This window comes from Myotis daubentonii, chromosome 3 (genome assembly GCF_963259705.1).
Source record: "Myotis daubentonii chromosome 3, mMyoDau2.1, whole genome shotgun sequence".
NCBI lineage: Eukaryota > Metazoa > Chordata > Mammalia > Chiroptera > Vespertilionidae > Myotis > Myotis daubentonii.
In genome coordinates, this window is record NC_081842.1 from 180,586,338 (window position 1) to 180,613,621 (window position 27,284).

General features: G+C 45.8%; 1 protein-coding gene across 2 annotated transcripts in view; it reads left to right on the top strand.

The window, feature by feature from the left end:
* Nucleotides 1-27,284, top strand: part of PLPP3 (phospholipid phosphatase 3) — a 79,063-nt gene that overhangs the window by 44,386 nt on the left and 7,393 nt on the right. For both annotated transcript variants that reach the window (XM_059689425.1, XM_059689424.1), the window contains exons 3-5: nucleotides 12,066-12,346; nucleotides 12,749-12,806; nucleotides 20,120-20,296. In XM_059689425.1, the coding sequence (XP_059545408.1) occupies nucleotides 12,066-12,346; nucleotides 12,749-12,806; nucleotides 20,120-20,296 (516 nt within the window). The remainder of the gene's footprint in view (nucleotides 1-12,065; nucleotides 12,347-12,748; nucleotides 12,807-20,119; nucleotides 20,297-27,284) is intronic.

Below are 27,284 nucleotides of genomic sequence, written 5' to 3' on the forward strand. Positions count from 1 at the left end.
TAATAACATCGTAAACCAGGCACACAATCAACAGTTTGAAATGGGGGAGGGGGAAGGGAGGCTAGTAGGATTCTTTCCAACCTTTAAAAGAAAAACAGTCCATTTGGCAACTGCAGTAGTTTCTTAAAAGGTGGACTTAAGGATCTTTGTGTTCAGAAAATGAAGAATTTAAAAATCTGATTTTACTATTTGTTCATAATTGACTGTGGGGTTGAGTTCTCAAGGAAGAATGGCTTTTCCTGGGAAAGATGTTTGTCATAGGAGGCAAATAATTGTATCAAGGCTTGAACAGGTGTTTTTGACTCTTGGAGGATCAGTTAATTGAATGCTTTTAGGAGGCTGACTGTAACCAGGAAGCGGTTACGATAAGAATAGCGCAGGGTCAGGGCTGTCCTCCGGTGCTCTTGGCTCTCCTTCGATGTGATTATGACCGGCTTGCCTAGTGGATGCTCCTGGACACAGTGCGGTGGAAAGAGATCTTCAGAGGCACCGGCACCCACTGACTATGTGAATGAGACGAATCTCTGGTTTCCCTAGCCCCCTTTTTCTTCATCTGTAAAATGAGAGTGGTGTTTGAATTCCCTCGCGGGGATTTCCCTAAGAATCGAATGCTGTCATTCCTGGGCATGCGCTTTGTAGCAGCAGGCCAGGTGAACACAGGGAGCTAAAGCAGCTTCTGCAGGATCCATGCTTCCTCCGGCAAATCTCCTGGGCAGCAGCTCTTTCCTGCTGTTTGCCAAGACCATCCCTTCCACCTTACAGATGCTAGCATTTCCATGAACACTCCGCTTTTAAGAGCTTCATTGTGACTGGCCTGTCTCTTCATGTCATGTCAATGTTTAAATTATAAATGCTCCCTGGCCGCCCTGGTTTCCTTGAAATAGTCATGTGCTGTGGTCTTGGTTGTAGGATAAGCAATATCATTGCCGCCCCATCCGATGCAACATGAGCAAATAGGTTTGGATAGTGCTTTCCTGTGGTTCTGAGAAAGACCAGGCAAGCAGATACTGCAAAAATGATCTTTCGTCAGGTCCTGCTGTCTGCCATGAAAACCTGTGGCCTCTGTTCAAGCATTTCATCCTCCTCACAGAGTCACCGATAGCTAGGTATTCTTATGGTTCTTAGTTTAGGATGTGGTTAAAGGCATAAGCTCTGGTGCACATCTGAGCTCCCCTGCTGTGGAACAGCAGCAAGTTGAGCCTCATTGAGTCTCAGCAGGCTCATCTCTTAAATGGAGATTATACGCCTACTTATTCAGGTTTTTAGAATTAAAGGAGCTAATGTATGTAGAGTAATTCAGTGCCCGGCACCTACCACATATTCAATAAATGTCAATTATTTTTATTATGAATGAGTAAACAGATTCAAAGAATGGTGAAATGACTTAGCCAAGACCCTATATCTGGTGGAAATAGATTCAGGAAAGAAATACCAGCCTTTGGACTCTGATTTCCTGCTCTTTCCTTGTAGCTAATGAACTAGAACTCAGGTCTCATGACTGTTGCTCCTCTCTCTGCTCTTTGCAAAAGGACCTTTCCCTCCTGACCCAGCTGCCTTTGCATGTCAGCTGGGGGTGGGGGGAGAGGGGTGGTGTGAGATGTGGGCTCCTAAGTGGGGCTGCTTGCCTGTTTACCTGCTATTAAGTGCCAGAGTCCGCATGGAAAAAAGTCAAAGCAAAGGCCTCAGAGGAAAAGTGAATCAAAGTGGACCACAGTGTGGTGTTTGGGGTGGAGAGGGGAGTGGGTGGAGGTGGAAGAGGGTATGGGGAAAAAATAAATACAAATAAAGAAAAGCAAATCATTCACTTTAATAGACTCATTTCTGGAAAAGCTATGCAGCTTACATTAAACAACAACAATAACCTGTTTCCCACTTTCCCTTTATGGCCAGTCCTGGAGGCTGGCTGGCTCCATCCAGAATCTGCTTCTGGTCAGAGGGCACGGGTGACAGTCAGGGGTGGCAGCTGGGCACTCAAAGCTGGAAACCTAATCCTCGTGCTCTGCCAAATGTCAGGTTTGTGTCAAATAACAAGGGAAGCCCTGGCCGATGGGGTGGCCTTGCTTCAGTTTGAATGTCCCCATAACCAATGGAACGGCGGTGGTGGAGATTGGCAGAAGTTATGGAGAAAGCAGACACCCTTCTGTGGCAGGAGAGAGGGAAAAATCGAGTCACATTGACCTCTTTTTCAGATGTACCTCAGGTTCTGGAATTAGCATGATGGGAATTCCTTCCAAATCCACAAAGCAGTGGATTCTATCCCTGCCATATAAAGGCATAATGGCTCTAGCAGCAGTGAGATTAGGAGCAAAGAGTAAAACATCATCTCCTATCAGCCTCCTGTCATGTTGCCTGGCGCTGTGCTGTGAAGAGTATTATGGGCAAAGGTTTTAATATGGAAAAAATGCTCAGTATTTTTTTTTTTAAATAAACATGGGATCAGGGATTGCCTTGGTCAAGCCCTGCAAGGGGTTTAAATAGATCCTTAATATCTAGGAGTTGATGCACCCTTGTCTCCCAGCCATAAAACGGCTACTTTCCTCTTACATCCCAGTGAATCTAATCCTCTGTGATAATCTTCCTAACCGGAGAAAAAGCTCAGACTTGGTCATCACCTCACTTAGGTCCATGTTCCAACCTCTGTGCTTACTTACTCTGCGACTTATCCTTCAACCTCAGGCAAAGCCATTGACTCCCTTGGAAAAGAGCTATGCCTTCCTTTTCTGTAAGTTGTTGACAGGAGTTCACCAACTCCATGGCTTGTTTTGGGGGTCAAGTCAAGTGACATGTGTGTCCTCGGTGAGAATCATTCTTTTCATGTCTGTAGTGTCGGATAGTGTACAAAGTGGCCTTTGTGTGCACATTCTCTCGTGTGTACCTGGCAGTCCTCTTGGGAGGTTGATTCTTATGGCTTAGGCAACTGAGGCCCAAGGATAGGAAGTGGCTTTCCCATAACTGGTTAGTGGCAGCGTCAGAACAGGAGTTCTCTGACGCTAAGACCAAGGCTTTTGGTAGAAATAACAACCCTGTGGCTGCTCCTAAAGCCTGCCCGCCTTACTTATCAAACACCCATGGTGTAGCAGGTGCTGGGGACATAGTGATGAACTTATCCCAACCCACTGGGTGTTTTCTCTCATCATTAAACTGCTACAAGCTGCCCCACCTCAAGCAGACAAAGAGCCTCTTCAATACACATTGCCTTGTAATGTGATGTGTGTCCGTGTCTTGTCTCCCCAGCTAGATAATGGGTTCCTGGGAGGCAGAGACCAGGCCTTTTCCTCTTGCACACGGTCGGTACTAAACAAACACCACGCAGACATTTCCTACTTCAGCAACCATTCCTTAGCTGTCTTCTCCCACCTTCCAAAGGTCCACCAGGCCCCTGGGCCCACCTCTATCTTTACGGTTACGGTGTTGAAGTGTCACCTATATTGACTTGTCTGGTTCCTGTGTGCCCTGGTATCTGCATCAGGATATAGACCAGTCTGGTTTGATTGTGTATTGCTAGCACAAGGCACAGACTCTGATGGACAATATATGTTTGTAAAAATCACAGGAAGCCATGCATTTGGGGCAGAAAATCAAAAACTATTGGGTCAAAAGATGTTAGAAGATGTCTGGAGCAGGGAGAAGAGGCCTGTTTGCTTCCCTGTATGGCCCACGGTGCACACGAAACATGCGCTGTGCCACATGAACATTTCTTGCTGGAGAGACATGAAGAAGAGCTTAATTCCTCCAAGACTTGTTTGTTCAGGATCAGGCTGCAGTGTGCCTACATCTGGACTTCATTACTTCCTCCCCACCCCCATCTCCCTTTATCTGAGAAAGCGCTGCCAAGAAAACAAGGTTCCCCAGGATTGCCTCCTCATTAAAGGTTAGTCGTGTTTTCAACTCTGAAAAAAAAAGTGAAGCCGTGCTGGCCCGGCGCTGCCTTAGTGGGAGACCCCGTCCCCCAGTTTACAATCCACTGCATCTGTGCAATTACCAAGACCACCAACAGAGAGTGGCCACATTAATCCTTCAACTGTGTCATCCCCTGGTCAGATGGCTCTGGCGTTCTTCTGAGGCCTTCTTATCCCTGGAGGGGTGGCGGGCGGGGGCATCTATTTGCGATTTAACAAAACACAGGCATGGAGATTAGGATTTACTGTAATTTGTCCCCTTTCCCACCGCCCCACTCCTGCCTTGGAAGAAGGGAGAGCTGTGCAGTTAGTCCTTCCTTGGTTATGCAGAGGTCTGAGGGGTTAATGACTATTTGAAAAGGTATCTACTATGAAGGTGACAATTTTCTTCATTTTAAGTGATAATGCTTAAGCGGCTGAAAAGTCTGTTCCTGTGAGTCAGGGTGTGTTAGGGGGTGGGGTAGAGAGCTGGATAACATTGGCCAGCTCTATAATGGGCCAGAAACTAAGATGTCTTATCTTAAATCCTCTTCAACAGCTGCCTGAGATAGGTATTATTTACCCCGCTTACAATGAGGGAGGGAGTGTGCTGATGCTTTCAAGGGTGACGTGACCAGTGTAAGGTTTCTCTGCTTAGTTGAGTGGGGGAATTAAAACCCAGATCTGTCTGACTCCAAAGCCCAGCACTTGCGCTGACGTTTATGGAAGGCCCTGTCAGTGCTGGGTGCTATGCAGAGTACTCGTTATTTAGTGAGCTGGCAAAGCTTTTAGATCTTAGAGAGCCCAGTGTATGGAGGAAGACAAAACATCGAGACCACCGGGCGGGTGGCTGTCTAAGATTGACAGCGTGCGATAGTGATTTGTAGGAAGTGGTTTGTGCATGAGATGATAGGTACCTACTTGGCGAGACCTCCCCTGGAACAAGCAGGCATGTGATAGGCAGCTTCGCTAGAAGCTGTTGTGTAAGACAATACTGTCCTCAGAGCTTATGGTCTAAAAGAGAAGCAGGGCAAGTACAAGACTGACTATACTGTTAGACTCCGAGGAGAGAAAGAATTGTTCAGAGAATAAGAAGAGACTCAGGACAGTGCAGGGTGCTGGGCCTCAGAGGAGTGAGAGCTTCAAGGACAAAATAGGCCAAATGCTATAAATGGCCTGAGAGATAAATACGGCGCTACAAGAGTTCAGAGGAAGATCGCTGGAGGTTATTTTCATTGGCGAGGAGGACTTCATCAGCATCATGATTCATTGAGTACTTCACCCATTTAATTATCACAGCAGCCTTTGAGTTGTTGGTACCGCATCATGCCTGTTTTTACACATAAGGAAACTGAGACTTCTCAGCTCAGTTGTGCAAGACCCTCATGTAAAAGAGCCAGAACTATAACCTTGTATACCACTTGGCACTTGAGCTCTACTTTGAAAGATGGTCGGAACTTTCATCAGAGATCCTGACATTCCAGGCAGAGGATTGCGTCAAGGATGGTAGAAACTAAACAATAGACCTGCTTGGCTGGAGAAATAACCTATAAGGGAGTAGGCAAAGATAAGATAGGAAAAGATGACAGCAAGATTGTGAAATTCCTTGAATGCTGAGGAGTTTTTCCTGCAATTAATCGGCTAGAGATTGATGAAAAGTATTTTAAGCTAGTTTGGTCAATTTTCCAACCCAGATTAACATGAGACCTAAACCACAGGCAATGCAAGGAAGAAGAGAGAGAAAAACATGGTGTGTGAGTCGCCTTGCAAAAGCAGGATGAACAGAATTGGATGACAGTGGGATAAGGGAGATGGAGGAGTCTAGGCCGGGCTTTATGTCTTTGAAGTTGTATGTTTTAGGGCACCTTGAGCAGAAATGGAGGAAAGTGAAGTTTGGGGCAGAAGTGGGAATGAGTGGAATAATTAGGATGATGTGCTAATGACATTGATTTGATAGCCAGTTGGGAGATTTACTGACGATTGGAAAGGGGTAAGGTGTAATCTGAAACTAGAGAGAGAGAGAGAGAGAGAGAGAGAGAGAGAGAGACCCTATTGGAGGTCTTCTTCACAAAAGTATAATTGAAACAGCTGAGATCACAGCAGACAGGCAAGAAGACAACCTTAGGGAAGATCCACATTTATCTGGTAGAACCCAGAAGTGGAGCCACTGAAAAAAGGAAGACGGTGTTTGAGAAATAGGAAGTAAAGAACAGTGGTACTATCTCAAGGAAGCTTAGAAAAGTCAGTGTCACAAAGGAGTAAGAGATGGGCAGTAGGCAATGCTGGGAAAGAGCAGCCAGGAGACTTGCATGGACAGGCAGAGCTAGGCATCTAGGAGACCCATGGCTTCGTTGAGTCTTTGACTTTTGGGAAAAGAATGAGGCTTCATGCTTCAGACTGCCTTCTTCATATGACTAGTGAGCATAGGGCGGCCGCTGCTAATTTCAACTGTGAGTAGCTTCTGTGGCCTCTATCTGGCCTCTTTGCTGTCCGTGTTCTAGATATTGGAGTTTTAACTTACCCATAGAGCCCACTGGTGGCCTTGGATAGATCTATGTCCTCATCGCCTTTCAGAGTCTGTGAAGTGCTGATCTCCTGCCAAAGAGGTTGATTTGTTATGCAAATAAAAAAATGGAAATTTTCATCAAGTGTTTGTAGTCACAAAGATACTGCAATTCCTTACCGTGGATTGAACATTCAGCTTCAGAGAAAATACTGCTACACTTGTCTCTCCATCCTTAGAAGCAGGACTTGGATACATTATGTTTCCTTTCCCTTAGGACTGAGAAAAATGATTCTCCCTTTATTATTCTCCCTCATCAAATGCTTGTTGAATGAATCTCTTCTGGACTGAAAGAGGTTCATTGATGCACACAGCCGAGAGGTGAAAGAACAACCCGGTGCTCTGTGTTGATCTGGGGCTTGGATGTCCAAGTGCCTGACGATTACGTGTCCTCACCAGGTGCAATGTCTGTCTCACTGGAGACATAATGCTGCTGCCTGCTAGGACTTCTACGAGAAAGCCAGCTTGATGCCAGCAGACAGAGTATAGAAACTAGAACAAGGAGGTCCAGACCTCCTAATTTCTGACCCATAGTGATTCACTGGCCTGACTTACTGGCCCCTCTGCCCTTCACCGTACTCACTTATCAAGTGTCAGCAATAACTTAGTAATTCACAGGCTGTTGTGAGAAGCAAATAACACAGTAGATGGGGAAATGTTTTGTAAGCTGTAAAGTGCTATGCAAATATTATTCAAGCAGATCAGAACATAGGGAAGTTGGTCCTTCGAACTCAATAGGGAAAGGAGATGAGTTCTGCATCTCTAAAAAGAGGGATCCTTGAGACACTGCAAATATCTTTCCTTGATGTAATTTAAAATAGAGTGGAATGTTAAAAAAAAAAAATAACAGACGATGCTGTATGCTCTTTCCGCTTTGGGTATAGACTTGCCTTCCAGTTTGTTCCCTTGAAAAAGTCATCTTAGATAAAATGGTCAAAACCCACGTCATCTATACACATGTGTCCAGAGGGGTGGGACTTCTAAACTACTTCCTGGAATGTTCTCTTCCAAGGAGCCCGTGGAAGTATCTGGGAAAAGATATTCTCTATGAGTATTTGCTAGTTTTCTGTTTCCCCTTCTCCAATGGGAGAAGAAAATTAACTTTCAGAGGGCCCCTCAGCTACATGCTGGCCATTTGACATACCGCCTGCTTGAGTCCCCTTCGCCATCCTCCTGCCAGGTAGATGCTATCAAACCTTGAGCGATGAAGTCACTTGCCTAAGGTTAAGAGATGAGATTCAGACCAAGGCTCTGCTGGCTCCAGAGTCAGTGCTATTTCACCATCCTAGGCTCTCTCCTATCCAGGAAGTCTATCCCAATGTTTCTCCAAATTTCCTCCTCAGAACAGTTCAATATTTGTGAATAGGTGGGCAAGTTGAGCTCTTTTTCACCAGGAAAGACAGGAAGAGTGGCCTTCGCAGCATTGGAGACAACCTCCCCCAAAACTGCAGCCGTTCTCAGGCAAGGACTGATCCCTTTCTGTCCCCTCGTAGCTTAATTGCAGTGCTTTCCAGTTTATTAGTTTCCAGATTCTGTGCCAAGTGTTTTAAGAGGCAGGTAGGGGAGAGTTCTCTGCTCGCCTGGCAGCCGGCCATCCCCCCAGAATCTGTTGCTTGCTGCTTCAGAAGGGATCAACATTGAAGGCATTTGTCTCAGCAGTGAAATTTACATATCACAACCTTGCTGACTGAAGCAGAATTGAGGGCTCCAGGGGGCTGAGTCTGGGGGTGGGGACACAGCCTTTGTAGGGGGAGAGGGAGGAGAAGAGAAGAGCTTATTTTATTAACCAGGAATAAAAACATTGTGAGTAATGAATAAAGTCCGAAAGCAGTAAATCTGGGACTCCGGAGTTAGGTGTGTAACGTGTCAGGGAACAATTTAAGCCTTCGCCTCTTGTGCAGAGGTGAGGTATGCGGGCCGTCATTCACAGCCCGAATTTCATTAAATGGCCTTTTAAGGGTTAGGATTACAAGAAGCCAAGTCCGGCTGGTTCATAATGATGATTTATGGCTGTGTTGTCGACTCCCCGACCCTTCTGTTCAAGGGGAGAGAGAAAATACATAATTTGTTGCTCATTAACTCCAAGATCTGTCAGGGCTGGCCCAGAAGCCATGTGGTCCTGGAGTCATGTGTCAGCTAAATGGCTTCAGCCTGGTCCAATCCTTGAAAATATGCAATTGCTATAGTACAGTGGAAACTGTTTTTCATAACAATAGAAATAATAAAATTTTCTCAATGTAGTCAGCCGTGGGTCTTGGAACTTGAGAGTCAGAATATCTGAGCTCGCCTTTTAATCCTGCAGATAAATCAGTAGCTCTCAGAGCCTCAATATTACCATCTTTAAAATGGGTATATCTTCTCCACAGAGTTGCAGATTAAATGAAACTATAAAGTACAAAAGAAATGAGGATGATTGGTGCTATGATTAACATTGTTATTAGTAATTTGAGGTACCATAAAATGTTCTCTTTATCTCCCCATGATTAGAGGAAGCATTTTAATTAGCCATTTACTGTTTGCAAGACTGGGGCACGGAAAACTGAAGTTTTATAATGAAGCATGTCAGACCTGAAAGGAATCTTTGAGTTGTAATCAAGCCCTTTCTCTCTAAGCCAGTGGTTCTCAACCTTGGCTGCACATTACGATCACCTGGGAATCTTTTTTAAACCTGATTTCTGGGCCTCATCCTTCGGAAATTCTGTTTCTTTGTTACTAATGTTGTGGCCTCACCCCATAACAAAGAAACAGAATTTCCGGAGGATGAGGCCCAGAAATCAGGATTTCAAAATGATTCCCAGGTGATTCTAATGTGCAGCCAAGGTTGAGAACCACTGCGAGTTTAAGCTGACTGATGCAGGGAGGCAACTCACCTGAGATGCATTAGTAAATTTACGTAAAAGATACCAATTTGCAGTGGAAACCCACATGTTCTTCCTCAGCATCAAATAGGAAATCACACTCAAGCTGAGCCAATTAGAAACAGTTTCGTAATCTGTGACAGTGATATGGTTCAAGTACCTCAGGAGCAGTCCAAGGGCAGGGATCCTGCACAGGGCCTTGCTTCCGCTCCTTGCCTTCGGTCATCTCCTAGGAAGCACTTTGTCTTCCTACTGCTTATTACCTTTGCTGGGTTGGGAGGTCGTGGTGGAGGTGGCACAGGAGAGCTGAGAATACATGTCATTGCAGTTAGGAGGTAATAAATCTTGGAGCCCAGCGTCCTCATTTTGCAAATGTAAAACCTAACTTATTCCAAATTCACTCAATGAGTAGGGACTTTTGAACCCTGGCACCTTGACTCTTACTTTGGTGTTCTTCCCTCTGTGTCTAACGTTACGTGAGCATGACTTATAAATAAAGAAGAATAAGAAAGAGTTAGAGTACATGATGGCGGTTATAAGCATCTGGAACTTGTTAGCCTGTAAGGTTACATAGGGTAAAAGTGTAAACAGGTTCAAAAGGGGAATTAGGCCATGAATGGTAGGAAAGAATGCTGGGTGGGGACTCGGAACACCTGGGTCTAATCTTTAAAATGTGAGTTAGCTTGGACCTCAGTTTCTTGTGTATATAATGGACCCTTTCATTTCTGACTTGCTATGCTTCTCAGATTTTAATCTGTGCAATGTGTTATCAAAGGACTCTTGGTAATGTTTAGAGGATATTTCCAATTTTGTAATAAGGCATTTGTGAAGACTACTGTCCTGCTCACTCAGGGGGTGGCTAAGCCAGGAGACTGGCTGGACTGGCCTTTGACTGTCTCCCTCTAATATAGAATCACACTCAATCTGATCTGGGAAACCAAAATGTAGTACTTAGAAATAAGTAGTGCCCGGCGACTGTGGCTCCGTTGGTTGAGCATTGTCCCATGTACCAGGAGGTTGTCAATTCAATTCCCAGTCAGGACACATGCCCAGGTTGTAGGCTAAATCCCCAGTAGGGGGCTTGTAGGAGGCTGCCGATCGAATCGATCTACGTTTTTCTCTCATCAATGTTTTTATCTCTCCCTTCCTCTCTCTGAAGTCAATTAAACACATTAAAAAAATGAATAAATGTCAAGCACTTGTAAACACAGAATCACTGTATGAATGTTAGCTGTAGAAGTAGCTCTTCTCACTGTTGCACCTGTTGGCCCTTTGGCCCAGCTGGCATGCCCCTTTATTCATGGCCATCCTATCCCCAGCCTCTGGAGCCCTGGAGGACTTGGATCAGACCCCGTGCCTTGATGCCTGCCCCCGCTGTGGAAGAATAACAGGAGACTTTGGAAAGGAGTGCCCGACGTGTCAGCCTATTGCTTCCCTTGTGGTTGTGAACATGCTCTCTGCTCCCTGAAAGGGCAAGTGTGGCTCATCTTCCTGCCCTGTGAGGAAGAGTGAAAGGGCCTTTGTGGTGAGTGATGAGTTGAATATCGCTCCCCCTGGACTGTGGTTACAACCAGGAAGTGGCCAGGGCTGTGCTTCGGAGTTAAGAGAAGGGCAGCAGGCTGTGTGGTTTGGTGCATCACCAGAGCAGAATCGGTCCTCTGCTGCGTAGGCAACATAGGCATTTATCGTACAGGGAATCCGCTGGCCCCACCCACATTCTTACTATAAAACCAGGCAGCTTCAGTTGAAGTGAATCCCCTTTCTGAGCCTCAATTGTATCTATCATAGTTGTTGTGAGGATTTCACAAAATCAAGTATATAAAAGCAATGCCCGGTATGAAGTAGGGATTCAGTGATCGGTAGCTCTCTCTCTCTTTTTTTTAAAATAGTGATAAATGTCCCCTGAGTGTCAAGAAGTAGACACTGAGGGATGATGGAAGGGTACGAAAATCAAGACTCGCTGTCCTTCAGGATCAAAGGGACAATACAAACCAGACTTGAGAAAATTCAAACACTGAAGGGCATTGTATGAAAAGTTCCTGGTTTGTAAAACAGTGTTCATTTCATCGTACCGTGCTTCTAAAAAGGAAGATGGAATAATCACTTTCCATGACCCAGTTTATTTATCACATTTAAGCCGAAAACTCTGCAAAGGTGTGTAGCCTCCTTTCTTGGAGGGAGGGGACTGAAGCCTGGAGAGGTTAAGGACACCAGGTAGGTGGCAGAGTTCAGACTCAAACTCAGGACTTGGCCTTGGGGCATTCACCCTTTATTACAGAAACCCCCACCGTGGCTCAGTGTTGGCACAAGGCTGAGGCCCTTTGTAGAGTTATTGTTGTTGGTGATCCTTTACCCCAATCCCAGAGTCCTCACATTTGCTTCAATCCTCTGACATCCTGACCACTCCTAACTGTTCTTGCTTCTTCATGTAGATGTATTTTATGTAGCTAAGTTCTTATTTATCTCTTTCTTATGTTGAAATGTGTATTTGCATGACAATATTTGAGTGTATGTTTTTATTATGAAGGTACTCTATGGCTATGCGGGACTTCCTTGAACAGGGGAAATGATGTCCATGTTAGCACTTAGAACTTTCCTCCCGTGCATATTTGTATTTTTATGCTTTTAAATAGAACTTGGGGTTTCCTAGATTATAACTTGCAGTTATGTACTGAACATTCTCTTACATTGTTAAATACCCTTTACAGCATCAGTTTTGATAATGGGTCTTGATCCTGCCTAATTCTCCTTTTGCTTTCCTTTTAGATCATCACAGGGGAATTCTACCGGATCTATTACCTGAAGGAGAAGTCCCGGTCCACAATTCGGAATCCCTACGTGGCAGCCCTCTATAAGCAAGTAGGTTGCTTCCTCTTTGGCTGTGCCATCAGCCAGTCCTTCACAGACATTGCCAAAGTCTCCATAGGACGTCTGCGTCCTCATTTCTTGAGCGTCTGCAACCCTGACTTCAGCCTCATCAACTGCTCCGAGGGCTACATTCAAAACTACAAATGCAGAGGCGATGACAGCAAAGTCCAGGAAGCCAGGTGAGGCACCACTCCCATGACCACTATGTGCGCCCGTTTGATGCAGGCAGTTCAGTGAGCATATACAAAGCATCTCCTAGGTGCCAGGCCCAGCGCTGTGCTCTGGGTTTGATGGGCAAGTATGACAGAGTCCCTGTTCTTGAGGAACTCACAAATGATTATAGATATGCAAATAAACAAGTATGATATAGTATAGGTAAGTTCATTCATTCATTCATTTGTTTGATCATTCATTCATTGGGTGCCTGCAAGGTTCCAGACAGCTCATCCAAAGTACCATCAAGGATGCAAAAATAAACAAATAGTGCTGCTCTCAAGGTGACAATATAGGCAGAGAAGACAGGAGTCAAATGTGTCCTGGAATGTGAATACGGCTCTCATGACCCTCTCTTGCTCTTGTAGGAAGTCCTTCTTCTCTGGCCACGCCTCCTTCTCCATGTACACCATGCTGTATTTGGTGGTAAGTATCTGCCCTCTGATTCTAATGTCTAGCATCCAGCCCCAGCTTACATCCCTTCTGTACATGAAACCCTCCGATTGGCTAGGGACAGATTTACAGTGAAATCCTTGAAAAGGAGATTAGCTAGAAAAGTTAAGTTCTATTCTGAGCTCAGCCATTGCCTTAGCAGAAGTTGTTTTACTTTCCAGGATTTTCTCCATTTTTCAAATAAAAATAATAGTTAGCATATCTGCTTGATAAGCATTGAGTACCCATTTTGAAATTATAAAATGATGAAAACACTTTGTATAAATTTATTAATAAGCACTGTTTTCCAAAAATCCATTAACTCAGTTGATTGTTACAGGAGTCTTATCTCATAAGTAACATCATTTCTGTTGTGGGGAAGGATTACCAAGAAAGGCTCCGAGAATTCAAGTAATTTCCAAAATTTATAGAAACCAGCCCAGCCGGAGTGGCTCAGTTGGTTGAGCATCTTCCTGTGAACTAAAATGTTAACGGGTTCTATTCCTAGTCAGGGCACATATCTGGGTTGTGGGTTTGATCCCCAGTTGGGGAGTGTAAGGAAGTTTCTCATCCCAGTTTCTCGCCATTCACTTCTTTGTATATATCCACCAGAGAAACTGTAAGCTTCTTTCCGTTGCAATCAGAACTTTGTCTCCTCACCGCTGACTTAATAGATCACGAGGGGCCTGTGTGGTGTAAAGGAGACCTTTGCTGCGTCTTCACTGAACTGTTTACCGAATGAATGACTCTTTACTGTGGTGCTCGTGAGAACTGTTTATGTGTCAGAGGGTATGCCGGGTACCAAGGAAACAGGGAAGTGGCTCGACAGCCGTGTTTTTTGGCCTGTGGTTGTTAGTCATTGAGGTTTTGTTCAGCATGTTTAGAATCCTGGAGCAGTGAGGTCTGGTATACCCATGAGGCATATCCACAGATTCTGGGGGTGTCTGCTGAAACTTTGTAGAAACAAGATTGCTGTTTGCAAGTGGAATCCACCACTATGCCAGATGTTTTTCTCTACATCATCCATCCATCCATCTACCCATCCACCAATACACCCATCCTTTCATCCCTTGCTCTCTCCCTCCCTCCTTCCCTTCCTCCTTCCATCTATCCTTCCATCCTCCTTGTGTTACTGACCTATAATTAGACCTTGTGAGCACCTGGGGACATCGAAAGAGCGCCATTTTGTGTGTGAAGCCTGAAAAGTACATGGCTACAAAGCAACTGGATAAGTTCTCTGATCCAGGGTAGACTGAAGGGTTAGAGCACAGAGGAAGGGCCGTTAACTCTGCTGTGAGGTGCCTTTAGCTTACGAGCGGGTCAGAGATTCTACATAACGCTTACAAAGGCTGTGCACTTGTGTTTCAGACCTAGTTGTTATCAAAGTGTGAAATGGGAGGAGCCTGAAGTTCCAAATGTCCCATGCAGATTGGCCTTTAGTTCAGGACAGCGATGTAGTCCCCTCTTTTCTCCAAAGGCAGAAGTTCAATACATAAGATCCCAATACTTGGTGTGCGAAGTACTAATTACCTAAGGAAGCCAGGTAGTTCTGTGATTAGGAGTATAGACTTAGAAAGAAACAAATCTTACTCCATGTTACCTTGAACAAGTGACATGACCTTTTTTGGACTTGTTCTTTTTATTTGCAAAATGGGCACAATGGTGTCAAACCTAAGAGAATGCTGTAACAATGCTGGTTATGTCATTTAAAGCACCTAGCACAGTATCTAAAACAGTGCTCACCAAAATGGTAGTTTCTTTTTCTACCCCTGATAGTGACAGAAAATAAGATCTGACTCCCCCTTTTCTAAAAAAATATTTTTATTGATTTCAGAGAGGAAGAGAGAGGGAAAGATAGAAACATCAATGATGAGAGAAAATCACTGATCTGCTGCCTCCTGCATAGCCCCTACTGGGGATTGAGCCTGAAACTTGGACATGTGCCCTGACCTGGAATCAAACCCTACCTCCTAGTTCATAGGTCGACACTAAACCACTGAGCCACATTAGCCGGGCTGACTCCCTTCTGAAGAAAAAGAAAAGTCAACTAAAAATTTATTTTTTTGTCCTGAAAGTAGTTGAATAACTTCCTACAGAGAAATCCAAGTTCTGCACCATGTAGACGAGTCACCAGGCACATGAGCCAGAGCCAAGAGTGAACCACTTGAGGAGATGAGAGAACGGAGAAAGTTTTACCCTCTGGGTGTCAGCGATCTGGACAAACTTCCAGGAAGAGAGCAGGCAGGGACAGAAGGAAGGACAAAAGCCTCCTTTTCACTCTCAGCAGAACTGTCCCCAGAGTGATGGAAATGAAGTGAGAGGACAGTGCAGACCTGTTTCACCAGTATGCAAATCATCACATAATGAAACACAAATGACTTAGCAAAAACGGAGGGTGACTCACCCCACATCTAACTCTGCTAGTATAGACCCGGGGAGCCAGATCGAGTCCAGCCAGAGCTTTCTAAGGAAGTTTTGTTAGAATTCCACAGGACCCCGAATTTGAAGCGAAGGCCAGGAAGAAGAGAACTCCATTCATGGGGTGAGGTCTCTGTGCCAGGAACTAACACACACGTGATGGGTGAGGGGGGCGACCCAACACATATTGTAGGTAGGATGTCATCTTCATCATCTCTACAATAGCAGTGTTAGCAATTGGCAAGAAACTGTTAGTACAAGAAAAGAGCTTTAAAATTATATTCTTTTCTCATGAAGGAACTAATTTTATTCATGTCTGTGTCTTTTGCAGAGTTTTGAATAGAATAGATGCTCACAATATGTGGGTGTGTTTTTTTTTTTAGTGAACAAAGCTCTGTATGTTACATATGAGAAAGCAGAAATTCAGAGAAGCACTGTGACTTGTCCGTGCTCAGACAGCTAGTACGAAGCACAGAAAAGATTCAAACCTAGTTGCTCTGATTGCAAGTCAAACACTATTTGCTTTTTCAACATCACACTGATGGTTAGGGAGTAGATTCTTCCAGCCCAGACACCTTCCCACACACAGGGATGTGAAGGTGGATCAGTCAGGCCCTCGGAGCTGCTGAGCAGCATGAGAGGTCAGGGTGATTTAGGCTTTCTGGGTTTCTCTCCAGCTCTGCTCCCGCCATTTCAGGGTGCCTAGGACTGTGATGAAGCTCCTGTAGGAATTCTGATTCTGGGAATGTCCCCTTGCTGTTCGGTCCATTTACATCCTTGTGGTCAGGAGGTTTGACATCCTCTCCTGCCTTAGGGGTACCTGCCCTTGTGGAGTGGGAGTGAATCGAGCCTGCTGACCCACATAGTTTCCCAGGCTCAGGTTTCCAAGGGAGCAGGGTGCTCCAGAAAGTCCTTACTGATCCCAGTGAGGTCTACGCCTCTGGCCTGGAATGGTTCCTGCGAACTGGGCTACGAACCAGTAAAATTCAGTTCACTTAGCACCATGGTCGGCAAACTGCGGCTCGCGAGCCAAATGCGGCTCTTTGGCCCCTTGAGTGTGGCTCTTCCTAAGCCTTAGGAGTACCTTAATTACGTTAATAACAATGTACCTACCTATATAGTGTAAGTTTTAAAAATGTGGCTCTCAAAAGAAATTTCAATCATACTGTTGATATTTGGTTCTGTTGACTAATGCGTTTGCCGACTACTAATTAGTAGTTTGATAGCTGTGGGATGGAGGGAGTCATCAGGTCCTTCGATCAACCTCACAGCCTGTTGCTGCCAGCTTACTTCTCAGATCAGAAGTTGCCACTGGGTAGAAGGTCATTGTGTAATCTTTGTTTAGCAATTGACTTGTTTTGCTGAAATCAAGTGCAGGCATTGCGTAAATCTCATTTACCAAGGCAAAAGTGTGGAGTGGATTTCTGAGAGAGTGCTTTGCCTACCCATCTCATGCCAGGCAGGATCCCGTATTGTCTCATTGAGTCCTGGCAACCCTGAGAGGGAGAGGCTTGCTGTTCTGCCAAGATGAGGAGGCTTAGAGAAATGATCACACAGTGAGTGGGAGAGCCAGGACCGGAATCAGGGCTGTCACCCCCAAACTCACTTTACTACCACTGCTCTTTCCCCTGAAACTCCAGCTGCAGACACCAGGCTCAGTCCGAAGATCTCAAGACATTTCTCCATAAATGTGTAGGATGGGGACAACCTTCCGTGCGTCCACCCTCCCCCCGCCTCCCACTCTAATTCCATGTCTTACTGCTTCCCAAGGCGAGTCTTTCCCCATGGCCCTTGCTCCTTGGTCATTCATAAGCATTCTTTTCCTGCTGCTGATGACTGGTCTCTCTCCCTCTCTCCTCAAGTTCCTCTCATTTTTTTCTTTCATTAAGCTCCAGCCTTAAGTATGTGAGTCAGTGGAAGGGGAGATGTGTGCCTTGTCCGGTTGGGAAACCCACCCTTCCTCTGCCCCACCCTGATTTCCAGGCCTGTGACCTTAAGTCTACATGGAGGGGGCGGGGGGAAGTTTTGGAGAATTTTGAATTAGCCTTTTCTGAAGACCTGCTGATTTTTCAGTTGAGGGAAATTAGAAAATCTTAGGTCCAAGGTAAGAAAATGGTTAGAGAGTAAGGTATCTGTTGACTGAGCAGCATATGGTGCTGGGTGCTTGATCTGCATTACCACCGATCTGGACTGCAATCTGTAAGAAAGTGGTTATCACACTTATCATACATGTGAGAAAACTGAGCCTCAGTGAGGTTTTTCTTACATTAAAAAAAATATGGTTTTTTTTTATTGATTTCAGAGAGGGAGAGATAGAAACATCAGTGATAAGAGAGAATCATTGATTGGCTGCCTCCTGCACGCCCCTTACTGGGGATAGAGCCCACAACCTGGCATGTGCCCTGACTGGGAGTTGAACAGTGACCTCCTGGTTCATAGGTTGATACTCAACCACTGAACCACACCAGCCAGGCTCATTGAGGTTTTTCTGATGAAAACCTGTGCTCTTTCTGTAACCCATCTCACCCCATCCACTGACAAGACTTGCTGGTGGGAGATCAGACCATCATGGGCTCAATACAAATTCCTTGTTCCCTGAACTTGCCATTGTCCTTAAGACTTGGGTTGAATTGGAGTTACACCAACATCATCCCCATCACAAGTTCCCAAAGGAAGGGAGCCTTTGATTCATAGTCGTAGAATCTGCTGTTGCGTCATTTCAGCAGAAATGAGGGACTAGCCTTTGATGTGCAGATTATTTTTTATGGTAGATTATTTTTTTATGGTACCTCATGCCTTGCTTAGAACCATTTAATTTTTCACCATTGCTTACATCAACATTTCTCAATAGGGATTCAATAGGTAGATGTCCTGTAAAATTAATTATTGTAAATGATGAAAACAAATTTAGTATGGAGCATTTATCATTCGTTTTTTAAAAAGACCCCTAAAAGTCCATGCAGCACGGCTTAGGAAAGACTGGCCTCCTAAATAAAGACAAGTTCCTCGGTTGACACCCAATGCCCTTCATGAGCAGCCTCTGCTTGCCTCTAGCCTTTGTTTCTCACCAGCCCCCAACACCCTCTTCAGCTGCACTGAGCCACTCGAAGTGCTGTGGAGCTCTGATTGCTGGCTTCTAAGTCATCCTGCTGCCTGAAATACATATCCCTCACTACTGTCCCCTTAACTCCTAGCAAACACCTATTCATCTTGAGGATTCAAGTCAAATATCCCTTGCACTTGGTAACTCACCCCAACTTCTTTCATAGTTCCTATAAAACCCCTAAGTATACTTGTTTTTGTTTCATGTAGCTCCCCTTGCCCCCAACTGTATAATCCATAGGGCAGGAATTGTAACTTCTCATTTTGTATCCTTAGCACATGTATCATAATGCTTGTTTTTTTTTTTAATTTAATTTTTTATTTTATTTCTCCCTAGTTCCATAGATTGGGCCCTGTAAGTTAGTTTTAGAATATTTTTTTTCCAGGTTTTTCCCTCTCCAAATTTTTACAGATATCCATGGGAATCTGATTGAATTTACATGCCAATTTACTCAATTTCATAAGTGAAGTGTTCTTAGAAATAAAATTCTAGCTCTCCATTTAAATTGTCCTTTATGTTCCTTATTTCATAAAAGCTATGTAGGTTTTGTAAGATAATTACTACTTATTTAATCATCTTTGTTATTATGATGATTTTACCTCTTTTAGATCTTTAACTGGTTATTTTTTATATGTAAAAAAAACACACATTGATTTTCATCCCTTGTTTAGCAAATAGTCTTCAACATAGTTGAGGATTCAGTGCTAGGCCCTCTTCCTACACAAGCAAGAGTGACTCCAGAATCTTCCACCCTCTGTCTTCTCAGGCCCGGCTGCTGGCGTGGTCTTTCCTGACCACCAAAAGGAAAGTGTCCATTTGTCTCAGGAAGGGCAGAGGCCTATCTTTAGGCCGCCAGCCCCCTCCCCTCGGCCCTCTTCCCCTTTTTCCTGGCCTCTCCCAGGGCTTTGCTTTGATTTGTCGTCGGAAGTTCCCCTTGTCCCCTTGCTTCTTCCCCCCACGTTTCCCAAGTTCCCACAGGAACCTGGAAAGTGGGTTGTGCCCAGAGGTTAGAACGGAAACTGCAGCAAGATAACTATGGGGGACAATGCCCAGTTGACGTCATTTCAGCTTTTTTGCTTTGGCCAGAGGTGGGTTTTTTTCTTTAATTTTTCTTCAGGTTACTCTCCTGCCCCACCCAGCCCAGTGTCTGTCAGCCTCTCTCTGCAAGTCCTCTGGCATTGTCTGGATGATTTGTGTGTCCGTATTTTCTAATTCGACATCCGCTGGCACAAGCCATGACTTAGGAACCTGTCCTCTGATAAGGTGCTTTCTTCTGACGCTCAGGCATCTCCCGTGACTGTCAGCATAACCTGCTTATCATCATGCATCTCTGTTTCCCTGACGGTGCTGAGAGGCAGGCCCTGCAGGGATTGCATAGCCACAGGCTCCAGGAAACCGCACAGATGCGCTCAAGGACTTATCATTTGTTGAAAAGTAACCTCTAGTAACCCTGGTTACTATTTAATTAGTTTCAATCAAGAAGTAAATAAAAGGAAATGAAACATTTATTAAGTGTCTAGTATGTGCCAGTCATATGCTAAGGCCACTGTCATGTATTGTCTTCCTCAGCTCACTCTAGCTGATCTCCCTCTGAAAACTCCCTTTTTCTTATTTTTTTAGTATAGGATCAGGGTTTAAAAAACTGGCTTGAGGTCATATCCAAGTCGAATGCTCTTTCTACAAGATGCCAACCCCAAGGTCCAGATGCAGCGTGTGTCGGCCAGGCGCTATAATGCCCTCAATAGTGAGTGACTTAGTGTCTGTTCCCTTTCTCTCCCGCCTCCAGCTGTACCTTCAGGCCCGCTTCACTTGGCGAGGTGCTCGTCTGCTCCGGCCCCTCCTGCAGTTCACCCTGGTCATGATGGCCTTTTACACAGGACTGTCCCGCGTATCTGACCACAAGCACCATCCCAGCGACGTCCTGGCAGGATTTGCTCAAGGAGCCCTGGTCGCCTGCTGCATAGTAAGTAGCATCTCGTCCTCAGTGTGAAAGCAAGCCCTGGGCTGCTGCTTTGTAAGTATTTCCGGCTCAGGGACCACAGCCAGGGAGCTCTCGGTCCTCTTCTCTGTTTGGTATCCGAGGAGTCACCCACCCCGGGGCCCCTCCAGCAAAATGAGCATCATGGCCGCCTCTTTCAAGCCTGTGCATTTTCATCCGACAGGGTCTGCACATCCTCTGCTCCGTAAACAATGGCAGAATGTCACAACTGGAAGAGATTGTATAGAATATGTTCAACTCACTTTATCTCTGAGGGCATTTCGGGTTGAGAGGGGAAGAAACTTGCCCCAGGTCACATGCCAACTCTAAGTCCTGACTCAGGGTACTCAAATGCTGCTTTGGTGGACACTTACTGTTTAGTAGAACTCAGCTTCTGGGAGAACTTCTGTCAGCCCCGCCGTGACCTTTGGTCAGACCTTAGCCTCAGTGTTGGCTGGAGAAGAGGGAGTTTGGTGAAGGCTAAGGCCTCCCCCAGCCTGAGGGCCTTACCCATCCTGTCACAGAGCTCCCTAGAGAATGGCCTTGGGATGGGCCACATTCTCATTTGCCCCAAGTGAATGGGTTGCCCTTTCCACATGCTGATCCTAGTGAGGGTGGGTTACGGTACTCCCCCTCTCTGAGACTCGCTCTCCTTGGGAATCTGCTTTTCCTGCCTGCTAAAAGTTTTGAGGGGTATATTCAGCAAACATGGACTAGCAGCTATTCTGATATTGTGCCTTCTGGGCCCTTCTCAGGGGGGCTCCCCCTAGCCCAGCAGGAATCCAGTAATGGCTGGATGTTTAAGCACCATGCGTGTATAGGTTGTACTGTTGTTAGTATAACCCTTGCTCATTCACGGAAGGAATCATGAACAATGGAGCGATAGGGGCCAGCCCCTGTCCTTTCCTAATTTCTAAGCCTGCCTGCAGCCCCACGTCCCCCTACAATAACCTCTCACCCTCCCGTGAGAGCATTTATCTGTGTTGAAATTGTTGGTGTTCCTCCTTTTAGAATGTGTGTTCCTTGGGGGCAGGCCCATGTATAATATATAATTCTCCCTGTCTCACCAAGGCCTCTCAGGGATCCTAGCTCAGAGTAGATAAATGCATGCCTTGCAGCAAGAAGCTAGACTCAATGAGTGGATGTTCCCTTTCCTGAGAACACTCTAAGGACATTCTCTTAAAGACAGAGGATGGATAAGACACAGGCCTTGCTCCCAAGGAAATCCCAGTCTAGTCACTTCCAATTCAGGCCAAGCACGGGAGTTACAGTCCCGTGTGGGGCTGCAATGGAGACCGGAACGAACAGGGTACTTCAATGGGCAGGCGAGGGCCGGACTCAGTGCAGTGTGCAAGAACAGGGGCGGGGAGTTGGGGCGATCCAAGTGGGCACCACAACGAAAGTGGCCTCTGAGCTGCATGCCAGCCTGGCACGGGAACTCTAACCTCAGGGACTGGATGTTTTGGTGGTTTTGTTCATTCCTTTCTTTTTTCCAGTCAAGGCTAGGGGTAGGGAAATTGGGAGAGCAGCTGTTGATGGGAGTGGCTGTCACTGACCAGCTTGTTCTGGAGGCTCCGTGCTCGATCCTTCCATGTGACATGACAGTGGGGCATGGGTGTGGGCACTAGTAAGTAGAGAAGCCAGGAGGGGGGTCCACACAGAGCCAGTGCTGTCAGACCCCAGCTTCTTCTCAGGGCCTCATCTCCTACTCCTCTCCAGGCACACGGAACTTGTCAATACTCTCCAGCTCCCTGAGCTCTTACACAGTCATCCCCGTTGGTGTTACACAGTCCCAGTTTTCCCTCATCTCTGATGAAACCCTCTGTGTTAGTTTCCCATGTTGCTGCTGCAACAAATTACCACAAATGTAGTGCTATAAAACAACACAAATCCACTGTCTTAGAGTTCTCGAGTTTGATATTTCAAAATGGGTCTCACTGAGCTAACATCAAGGTGTTGGCAGGACTGCGTTCCTTCTGGAGGCACCGGGGAGGATCCATTTTCTTGACTTTCCCAGCATCTTAGAGCAGTGGTTCTCAACCTTCCTAATGCCACAACGCTTTAATACAGTTCCTCATGTTGTGGTGACCCCCAATTTCATTGTTACAAATTGAACATAATTAAAGCATACTGATTAATCACAAAAACAATATGTAATGCTGTATGTGTTTTCCGATGGTTTTAGGCGACCCCTGTGAAAGGGTCGTTCAACCCCCAGGTTGAGAACCGCTGATCTAAAGCCAGCCTGCATGCTTTGGCTGTGGTCCCTTCCTCCATCCTCAAAACCAGCAGGGTAGCATCTTTAAGTCTCTCTCTCGCTCTCTCTGGCCCCTGCTTCCATGTCACATCTCCTGTGATTCTGACTTTCCTGCCTCTCTTAGAGGACTCATGATTACATTGGACTCACCTGGATAATCCAGGGTAATCTCTCCCATCTCAAGATCTTTATCTTAATCACATCTGCAAAGTCTACTTTGCCACGTCAGATAACATAGTCATGGGTTCTGGGGATTAGGACAGGACATCTTTGGGGGCCATTGTTTGGTCTGCCACATCTTGTGCCCCCAGGTGGCCCTTTGCATGTGGTATTCAGCCTGGTTCTATCATAAGTGTCTGCTCAGATGTCTGTCTCCCCAATATAATTGCAGATGTCTTAATAGCAGACTCCATGGCTTAACTTTCTGATTATTCATTTTCAGCACCTAGCGCAGTGGTTGACACACAATAGGTGCTTGGTAAGCATCGGTTAAAGAATGAGTGAGGAATTAGCTTGTGACCTCAGGCAAGACACTTCCCCTCTGAGCCAAGTTTCCCTGTAGCTCTGTGACCTTCTCCCACAGTCTGTGGCCTCGCTGACTCTGTAGTAACTAAGCTGGACTTGCTCTCTCAGATGTTACCAAATCGCTGAAATGCCCAGGAAGATGGCCTCTACTGGGGGTCATGACATGTCTCTGAGCCCCCGTGAGTGCAGTGCATCACCCTAGGATGTTGGCTTAGTCACTGTGGAGCTCAGCAACAGGCCGTGACAGCCAAGCACTTTTACACGGGTCTGGGGAGTAAGCCCTGTCACAGCGAGCAGGCGTGTCTAGACAACAATCACATGCCAGACAGGAGTGGGTTCGGCTTCTTCCCCCTGCTCACTAGTTGAATCCTTTTCAGAGAGAGAAGACAACAGTACCTAATACAGACAGAAAACCTACCCGGCGTCATGGACTCAATATGAAGATATGGACATGTAGGGTCAGATGGGCCCACACACTGATGTACACATTCACGCATGAGGGCAGAGGTACACAGGATGATGTTAGCCAGTGCCCAGAGAGACCCAGAGGGCAGATCCAGTCATACTCAGACCCACAGACATCCATCCTCTCCATGTCTCACCTGCGCTCAGAACCACAGACACACACAGACAGGTCCATGTAAACACAGGCACATGCTGACATTCTCAGTCCCCCTCCCACCTACACACACACACACACACACACACACACACACACACACACACAGTCACCCTGTCAAGGTGTGATCCCTTCAGCTGGACTCACCATATCCACTCCAGGGACTGGGATGAGGGGACAGACATCAGTTCATTTCCTTTCTGGTCACCTCCTCCTTTGACCCCCTAACAGATGGCAAATTATGGGGCCCTGGGAGGGGTCGGGGCAGGGCCAGGCTGTCGTGGCTGCGGGTTCAGCAGAGGAAGCAGCTGCTGGTGAATTTCATAAACACCCAGCAGAGTCTTTCCTGGTTTTCCTCTCCCGGGGGGTGGGGCTCTGCTCTAGTCGCTCTTTTGTGTGCTGCTGTCTTCCTCCAGGATGTAGGGAAGGGCGAGGGCATTCTTTGTCTTTGCCCCAGTGAAGTAAAGAGATGTGACTGTGAAGAAGAGTTCAAGCGGAAGCTGGGGTACAGGAGAGTGTGTGGCATGCCCGGGGACGCACAGTGGCAGAGTAGAACCAGATCTCAGGGTCTTGCTTCTATCTCAAAGGACTAGAATAGTAAGCGCCAAAAGCATGCTTGGTCTATGCCCGTGGTCAGCAAAATGTGGCTCGCGAGCCACATGTGGCTCTTTGGCCCCTTCAGTGTGGCTCTTCCACAAAATACCACGTGCCGGTGTGCACTTACAGTGCGATTGAAACTTCGTGGCCCATGCGCAGAAGTCGGTATTTTGTGGAAGAGCCACACTAAAGGGGCCAAAGAGCCGCACGTGGCTCGCGGGCTGCGGTTTGCCGAGCTGTGGTTTGCCGACCACTGGTCTATGCCATGAATTTGTGAGATCTCTTTCTTCCCCAACAGAAAATATCACCACCTATTCCCCTTGGATTTATTCTACTCTACCTAGGCACAGGGGCATGGATGAAATGGCTTCCCAGATCTTTTCTGGCCCTGCAAACGCCTAGCTCTTTGCCAACCCAGGCCCCACTCCCAGGTGGGCAGGGGTGCCAGGAATGTGGATGTGGGAGAGAGAAGGAAGCAAAGGCATAGATAAACATTGGCCCCCAGTAGAGGATGAAGTGTCTTTGGAGTATTCCATGGTTTGCAGCATCCTTTTAAAGTCTCCTTTGCATTCCCCTGCCGAGATGGATGAGATGGATGATGAGGCAGAGACTCAGAAAGGGGAGTGTTACTCCTGCCACTTGCTGGTTGGGCAAGTCACTTCCTCTCATCCACCTTTTCCCATTCTATGAAATACACGATCTTTGGATTGAGAATTCAGTGAATGAGAGATATACCGTGCTTGGCACATGCAACACATTGATAGTATGTGTATTATGTGTTAAGTACTAGGTTTAAGGATTTGCACTAAAAAGAGTTGGTCCTTGAAGAGCTTCGTTAGAATATAGTAGCTTTCCAAACTTGACCATAATTCACAATAAATACATTTTTACATCAAAACCGAATGGAGATACCTGCACATAACTAAAATATTTCACAAACTAAGACTTAGCTATCATGTGTGATACACTATAATATTTTTTTACACTGTAATATTTTTAATTTAATTTTTTTTAAATGCTGGTGGTGACCACCCAGTATATTGATATTATAACTCACTAATGATTTATGACATGCAGTTTGAAAAACACTGATCTAGGGCAGACAGACATGCAATTGAAGGGCTCAGCTGCAAGGAGGGACCCTCTACTGGGGACAGTGGGGGCTCAAGAGAGGGGTTAGTTCATTCTCCTTGAGGCTGTTAGAAGGCTAGAAAAAATTTCTTGGGGAGGTGATTCTTGAAAAATGCATGGACATTTTCTATGAGATGCAAACAATAAGAAAGGGCATTTTATACTGAAGGAATTACATAGACTTGGAGATGGATGAGAGTATGGTATATCTTGTAACCCTCAGCAATTCAAAATGATGGAACTTGTAGGATAATGGGAGAGGGGGGCTCAGTAAATCATGGTCCCCTTCACCCTTTCAGCTGCACAGTGTATGATTTCTGGGAGTGGGGGTCCCTGCTTTGGGCCAGCCCCTGTCATCCTTGGTTACCACATTCTTGAACTCTGTCTCCTGCTGAATCTAAAATCTCATCAATAGAGCTGTCAGCCCTCGGGTCCCTCTTACCAGAAACTCTTCATCATGACAGCCTAGAAGTGCCTCTCTAAGTCTCCTTGGCAGGACATAGCTCCCTCTTGACCTTCAGAATTGCCCGCAATTCTCTCTCCTCTGCTGCTCCAAGCTGTCCTTCATATTAACCTCCTCCTTCATGTCCCTCAGTAGCAAGATGATCATAAGCGATGGTACCCGAAGTAGGATTTGAATAGACCTTTAGGAGTGTTTTCACATAAATTCTTCTCTTTCAGCCTTACAGTAACTATGGGAAGGTAGATTTTTAAGTAACATTTGCACAAAATACAGTGCAGGTTCATCAGCTGAAGTCATGAACCTCTTCATTTTGTATAAATTCAAGCCGAGACAAGAGTGTGACTTAGCCTGGGTCACACAGCCGTAGCAGTTTGGGGACTAGATCCTCACTACTAGTGGGACACTCTTTCTACCCCTCATGCTCCCTTATAAATTCCCAGGGCCCAAAGCCACTGAGAGCACTTCACTGAGGTTAAAAAACAAAAAGAGATTGCTTTCAACTCCCATTTAGTAAAAATATAGGGCTGCCTGCCAAAGATGGCTTTTCTTTAGACATTTACTATACTTAGAGCATGAGGTGAGCCAGGTCCCAAGACTTTCTCCTACAAAGAAAATTATTCCTTAATCTATAGATTGCTTATTACTTTAGAGTGGGATGCAAAAGGAAATCCCAGAGCAAAGATGTGGGGATGTGCACAAGGAGCAGTGCGTGGTGTCTGTCCCCACATGAGGGGAGAAGGGGCTAGATTTACCGGGGGCTACAATTGCGGGGCTCTGAGCACAGTTCGTCCCCTGGAGTAGCTCACAGTCGAAAGGGGAAGCCTAGCATGGCATTTAAGGCATTCTGCATGAAAGCCTATGCCTCAAGCTAAGATAGAGGTCATTAGCAGTTCAGTATGGGTGCCAACGGGAGAAGATAGGGGTGGCTCCAGGAAGGTTTAATGAAGCTCAGCCTACAGATAAAGGAGCTGCTCTCAAAAAGATAACAAGATATATCTATCTATATCTATCTATCTATCTATCTATCTATCTATCTATCTATATATATATATATATATATATATATATATATATCTAAGACACGCGTCCATGAAATGGCAGATCTAGGATATGAGCCAATCTAGTCAATTTTATAAACCGTCCACTAATGGTTTGCCTGACTTTCGTGTGTATAGCAAACACCGGTAGCGTTTATTAAATTCAGGTTCCAGGCCACCTTCCAGTAGGTCCAGGGTGGACCCAGGAATCTGATTTTCCAGGAAGCATCCAGCTGATTCTGAAATAGATGGTCTGAGGACAACACTTTGAGAAACACCGGAATAGACAACTCTTCGTTTTCTCCTGGTTCTAAGATTCCAGAATTCTGCTTTTATGCTTCTCT